Here is a 6,753-nt window from a genome sequence, read left to right on the forward strand (position 1 = left end):
AGATTGACACACTTGAGTTACCTTGTTTGTGCAAAGTTATGCTTCAACAGTTGTAACCTTTTAGGTTAATATTTATTTTGCAATTAGTATTAATACTGAGAATTTATATTTTTGCACTGGTTGATTAAATGTTGGAGAAGTATTGTTTGTTTGCTTATGATATTCCCGTTTATTATTGTGAATTGGTCGTTATTGTTTGTTTGCTTATGATATTCCCGTTTATTATTTGTGTTTGTACGTGTTGGTTGGTTTGGTTTTTAGGAAGCTAAACTTAACGATCATACGTGGACCCTGGACTTTAGGACCGTGTTCAGTTGTGGACCTTAAACTTTATTTATTTGTTCAACCAAGGACCTTGATCGTGTATTATGTAATCAAGTAAAGACCCTAAAAATAATATGTTAAGAAACATACAATAATTAGTATATTACGATGTTAAAACACATACTGATCAAAAGTCTTACATATTAAACAAAGAGAAAAGGTTACTACAAAAAAACTAACTTATATATTCTCAGTTTTCTAAACAAAGTTACGACACAAAAACTTAATACATCATCAAGACCTAGAATTTGACTTCGGGCAGCATCCTTGTCATTAAATGTCATCCTCCAAACCAAGCTCCCATGATCGACATACACAAAGCTCCATCTTTACCAACCCGTCAGGAAAAAAATCACGATCACTGCTATCAATAAGTAACCCTGTCAACGAACGGTAGTAACTGTTGGTGTCTTGAAAATTCTTCGTAGAAGAATGAAACCTGTCAACGGAGGATTCAGTAAATTTTATTTCGATGTCATAAGGGCAGCGTCCGTTTGACATTAGTCCCAGACAAAAGACAGTTATAATATTCCCATAAGAAGACGTTGTGTTGTTCAGAACAAACACAGTGTCTGATGTGTCCTCTTGGAGAAGTAAGCCCCTATCATCCAAGTTCAGAGAAACACCAAATCTACGTCCAAAATGAAATGGTATAAAAGAATCTGCATGCATCTCTTTGCAGTGACCATAAATCATTTTGGACGACCCTTTGACGGTGCAGTCTGGAAGCGGGCATGAACACGGTACGAAGGAACAGTACTTCTCGTGTTTTGTCTTTCCGTCGTAACTGAAGCTTTCAGTGCATCCATAAATTTTGTTCTGGCAAAACACTGTAACAGCCTCCACGACCGCTTCCATCGCCCGATTTCTCATTGATCCTATGGGCAAAGTGCAAGAATGGCAATTTTTAACCTTCACAGAGCATGTGCTGCAAGTTGTGTGGCCATTCTCACACTGAAGAAAATAAAATGTTATATGATACACAATAAACTAACCAAAAAATTCAAAAAATGAAAACATATAAATAAAATGTAAAAAACCTGAATAATTGGAGGAATTAACGGTTCGCAGCAGATGGGGCAATCCATAACTTCAAGATTAAATGAACGAACTATATTATCAGACATAGCTTTGTTTTCTTTTAATATGAAGAATGATCTTTGTAAGAAGCAAGTCGGTTGTAATTAAGCATGATAACTTGTTTAAATAAGTTGGATACTTGTCTTTTCATATTCAACCTAACCATCGTGTTGTTTCCCAAGTCAGTGGATGTACTTAATGGGGGTAATCAAAGGGTATATACTTAATGACCAACTGATGGGTTTGTTGGGTTTCGTAAACATAATTAATGATGAGACAAGTCAGTAGTTATAATAATTACTGTAGTAAATTAATAATTACTGTACAAAATTAATGATAAGACAAGTCAAGTTTTTTTCATTAATAATACGCAACATTACATTAAACGAAACAACATTACATCTGTTAATAATTATTCAATTTTTCCTCATGCAATGCAAGCCTACACTGCATCCTGCAACTGCACAAGCAGCACAAAAACCAAACTTCATGATCCTGGTTGACCTCTCCAAGTCTGCATACTTGACCTCCATGTCCTTGATCTGGCCCTTCAGTATGTCTATCTCCATAAAAAGTAGACCGCTTTCCTCAAACAAGATTCCATTTTCATCGCGATACATCTCAATGGACTCCTTCAATCCCTGATTTTCGTCTATGTACATTTCATGGGACTCCTTCAATCCCTGGAACTCGTCCTTTTTAGCAGCAAGCAAACTTTTGGCCTCCTCCAGTTCAACAGTCATGACATGGAGGTCAACTTTCAAGTTTCGGACCACCGACATTTGGTAAGGCATGTCATTCTCTAGCCAGGCAAAAAAATTACACTGATCCTGGCAAATTTAGGTCGAAAAAATAAAGGCTTCAGACATGCAACAATTTGAACAAAGAAATAAAGGCTAAGTACATGCAGTAAAGCACATCAATTACTTACAGTTGAACAAGTGTAAAATCTTCTAGTTGGGTTTCTATCCGTTGACGAAATTTGTAAACGACATGGGATGCCGCACTCGCAAACCACTGGTGGAGATACCCGTTCCATTTGCGGACGTGTTAAAATACAGATCGGAATTTTGCAACCCTAGAAGTCTAAGTAGTAAGCGATGGGTGAGAGATGGAAACGAAGAACGAAATAAGAAAACCAGCTACTTATTGACTATTTATGTGGGGCGCTGTTAAAATTCAAAAGTAGGCCATGCTGATATCAATTAATAACTAAAGGGCCATAGATGATCGTATATCTAAACATTAGGGTCCACGCGTGATGAAACGTATAATATACAGGTCCACGGTGGATAAGTTATATACTATTAGGGCCATGGATAACAATTTATCAAATCTCAGGGTCCATGATTGATTAGTGATATTTGTTTAGAATCTGCACTTGAATGGCAGTATTCCTATCTACTCACTGACATCATCATATATCACAAAACGGCAAATTAATAGACAGAAATATAATTTACATAAATAGACAAGAAATTCACAGATGTTCCTTGTATCTTTACATAAATAGACAAGAAATATAATCTACATAAATATAACCCACATGTTGAGGACAGATTCAGTTACAGTATCTGGGCACAAAATATAAGGTCCAAAATAAACATTATCTAGGCACAAAATAAATCTAGCCCTGCCTAGGTCTTTTCCTCAGATGTTCCTTGTATCTTTCAGACGCTTCTGTACTACTCTTCTTCTTGCGCTGTCTTTTGGGTGGAGCACCATCATCAACTGCACTCGTTTGGCTGTCAAGATTACAAGCAGCTTCTGTTTCAGATGGCAATGTCTGGTGTGCTGGGGACGCATGCGGCACTTCAGTAGTAGCCTACAACAAAAACACAATTAGAAGGGAGATTGTACTTACACAGGCAACCGAAATTTCAGAAAGTTACTTACTTGACTCTCTGCCATTGGTCCTTCACCTTCATTTACAGATGGCTGCTGTTCACCTCCACCCGAAGCTTGACCTCTTTCCTTTAAATGTTTCCTGATATTGTGCCCAAACTGTCCACATTCGCTACACTTAATTCGCAGACGCCCCTTTCGTGATAACTTGGCCCTCGTCGCTTGTGCGTCGCTTGCTTTCTCGGCAGCCTGCTTTTCAAGCTCCTCAGCCTCCAGTCGCCTTACCGTTGCCTTTCTCCCTCTCTTCTTTTGTTGCACTGGTGAGGGTGGGAGTATGATATTGAAGGGGTTTGGGTCTGTTTCCCACATATCAGCCCCATTCATGGGATTGATAACAAAGCTATAAACTCGCTCGTACACCGCTTTGCTATAACAGTCATCAATGTACCGCCGTGGGTGTTCATTGTTCTCATGAATAGCAGCACAGGCATGGACGCATGGAATCCCAGTCAGGTCCCATCTTCTACAGGTGCAAGTTCTTTCAGGCAAATTCACCACAAACTGCCCCCCGGGACCACTAACTTGAACTTGTGGGCCGCCGGTAGGGGTTGCGGTGTACTTCCATCCCTCATCGATGATCTTGTCAAGCTTCTTTAAAATTTTAGGGCACACATCAGTCTGAAATTTACTCCCCAAAAGTTGCTTGTCATATATCCGCTTCATGAGCTGGGTTCTGATCATTTCGAACATGGTCAAAATTGGTTTCACTCTGGCAGCCAGGATGTACTTGTTGAACGCCTCGGCCAGATTGTTGAGGAGAATGTCACACTTCACTTCTGTACCAAAATAGTACCTAGACCAATGCTCTCTTGGTCTAGCACTAATCCACGCGTATGCCTCTGCATGGCTGTCTTCCAAAACCTTCATTGCCGCAACAAATTTGGATTTGTAAGAAGCTATCCCAATGTTCCATATCAGAGGCTTCAAGTGTTGATGGTGAAATGTGGACCTATAATTTGACCATAGATGCCTCCAGCAGAACCTATGCTCAGAATAGGGAAACAGCTCCTTCACGGCGTTGACCAACCCCTGCATGTGAACCATCATAACAGAATGATCAACTATGGACCCTGGATTACAAATTTCAAATCAGCAGTGGACACTAAACATTTTAAACTCATTCAGTGTGGACCTTTAACTATGAATATGTCATCTACAAATATCCCTAGAGTTTATCCTAACATCAACTGCACATTATACACCAAAGAGAGCAAGAAACAAAACAAGCTTCTGGATTAAAGAAATTACCTTCTGTTTATCAGACATAAAAACTGTGTTGTTGCCCAAGTGCAGATCCGCCTTCAGCAGCTCCATAAACCACATCCAAGAATCTGTGTTCTCCACCTTCACCCACGCCATTGCAAGGGGGTACATGCAATCATTCGGGTCAATACCGGTTGCAGAAAGCAACTGACCCCCATACTTTCCCTTGAGCCAACAACCGTCAAGGCACACAATCTCCCTAAGGCCATTCCTGAAAGCCTGCTTCATCGCATCAAAACAGACATACATGCCTTGAAATTTCCCTCTCGGCTCTTTAAACTCGACAGTGCTGCCAGGATTTGTTCTAAGGACCTCCCTCCTGTAGTCATACATCTTCTCATACTGTCCATCTTCATCCCCCTCCAACTTATCCAAAGCCTTCCTCTTAGCTCTTCTTGCTTTCTGGATTGGGATGTTCTGTTTCAGCTCTCTTTGGATCTTGCCCTTAAACTGCTCAGGGGTATAGTCGGGATTGTTTCTGAACTCCTCCAAAAAACTATCTGCCAGATACGAACTTGTGACGTGGAAGTTGGTTGTCCTCTTAGGACAAGTGTGTTCCAAGAAAAAGCTCTTCACTTGGAATGTCTCGTCTTCCGGATTTGCCATATCTAGTTTTGAAGCGAAGACGAAAAAACCACACTTGGCATAGCACTTGCACCTAACCCGCGTCTTCTCATTAGTGGGGAACCAAACTTGATACCTGTTGACTATTCCCCACTCCCTGCAGGCCTTCTTGAACTGGTGCCTATTATCAAACAACATTCCTTCGGTGAACGAGGGATTGGCTCTCGCAGCCTCCTCATCGAACCTGTTAAACCGCGCACCCGTTTGACCATCAGAATCAGAGGCTGTGTTGTTGTCATCCGATGCAATATAGTCCGACTCAGCTTCATTCAAATCCGGATTTATGGTTCTTTCTACACCACCTGGCCCAAATTCTGGCTGTGAACTACCCCTTGGTCTGCCACCAGACCTCTGTGTTGATTGAACATCGTGTTCATCCCCATCTTGAACTGGAACTGATGACTCTCCGTGTAGTTGGCCTGTTGATCTCAGCTCTGTCAAGAGATCGTCGTCATCATCCCATATATTGTAGTCGGGGTCAACTATGTAATCATCAATATGCTCTTCATCCCCATGCCCTCCCTCCTCTTCCACATTCTGCTCTGCATCCCCATGCCCCACCTCCTCTTCCTCATTCTGCTCTGCATCCCCATGCCCCACCTCCTCTTCCACATTCTGCTCTGCATCCACATGCCCCCCTTCCTCTTGCACATTCTGTTCTTCATTTACAACTCCCTCAGGAACATCCTTCTCTCTTTCACTGGGCATGTCGAATAGCACCCGAAGCTCAGCTGAAAGGCCATCTAACAACTCATCGAAGTTCCCCCATTTTTGCCACTGGTCCTCAACCTGACTTGGCCTCTCAGGTTCCCATTGCAGATCAGCAGCAGGGCCCCTCTGATTAGCTTCTTGATTGACCTCGCCAAGGTCCCCTTCGTTCCACATCCCATCACTAGCAGGTAACCCATCATAAAGCCCCTCACTAACCTCATCTATTCCCATCTGCCCATGCTCGTCGTCGTTTGGCCCCTCCATTTGGCCCTCACTCACCCCATCTTTCTGCCCCTCGTTCAGCTCCTCATTTAGCCCCTCCTTTAGCCCCTCATTCAGATTTTGATTTTCTCCCTCATTTAGCCCCTCGTTCAGCCCCTCATTTTGCACCTCCTCAAACCTCTCAGCTAGATTTTGCCCCTCACTAGGCCCCGCCCTCATCAGATCTTCCATAGTTTTTTTCATCCACTGGCGAACCTCTGATTCACCAACGGCTGTGTACGGAGGGGGGGGTTCAGGTTCCCATTGGCCTTCAATCATTAGTGGTCCTTGACTTGCTGACCTTCTTCTCAACCATGGCCCCTGGCTCCCTTGCGTTTTCACCCCTGGCCCCTGACTTTGCACCATTCTGATGGCACCTGGCGCCTTTTTTCTGAAGCCACGATCCCCATGCTTCTCCCAATTTTCCTGACTCAACACGAGGCCCAGACTAGGATAACTGAAACTGTCCTTCGGTTCTTCAATTTCCTCTAAGACAACTGCTGATGGAGGGGGAGGACTAGGACTTCTCTTAGGCTGTAATTTCCTAACATCCCCAACGGAGTACTCCCTAACGTACACCTCAAC

At 42.6% G+C, this 6,753-nt stretch overlaps 1 protein-coding gene across 1 annotated transcript; it reads right to left on the reverse strand.

Moving 5' to 3' along the window:
• Positions 1-597: 597 nt before the first annotated feature.
• On the reverse strand, positions 598-1,451 carry LOC126661800 (E3 ubiquitin-protein ligase SINA-like 10). Its single transcript, XM_056104139.1, has 2 exons — positions 1,365-1,451; positions 598-1,314 (listed from the first exon to the last, which is right to left on the reverse strand). Exons 1-2 carry the CDS (start codon positions 1,449-1,451, stop codon positions 598-600), a joined length of 804 nt encoding a protein of 267 aa, XP_055960114.1.
• Between the last annotated feature and the right edge of the window lie 5,302 nt (positions 1,452-6,753).

Source organism: Mercurialis annua, linkage group LG8 (genome assembly GCF_937616625.2).
Source record: "Mercurialis annua linkage group LG8, ddMerAnnu1.2, whole genome shotgun sequence".
Lineage (NCBI taxonomy): Eukaryota > Viridiplantae > Streptophyta > Magnoliopsida > Malpighiales > Euphorbiaceae > Mercurialis > Mercurialis annua.

Coding starts and splice junctions, on each gene's coding strand:
- LOC126661800 (XM_056104139.1), bottom strand. CDS start 1,451: ATGTCTGATAATATAGTTCGTTCATTTAATCTTGAAGTTATGGATTGC. Junction 1,315..1,364: donor TAATTCCTCCAATTATTCAG/GTTTTTTACATT, acceptor TTTTTTGGTTAG/TTTATTGTGTATCATATAAC.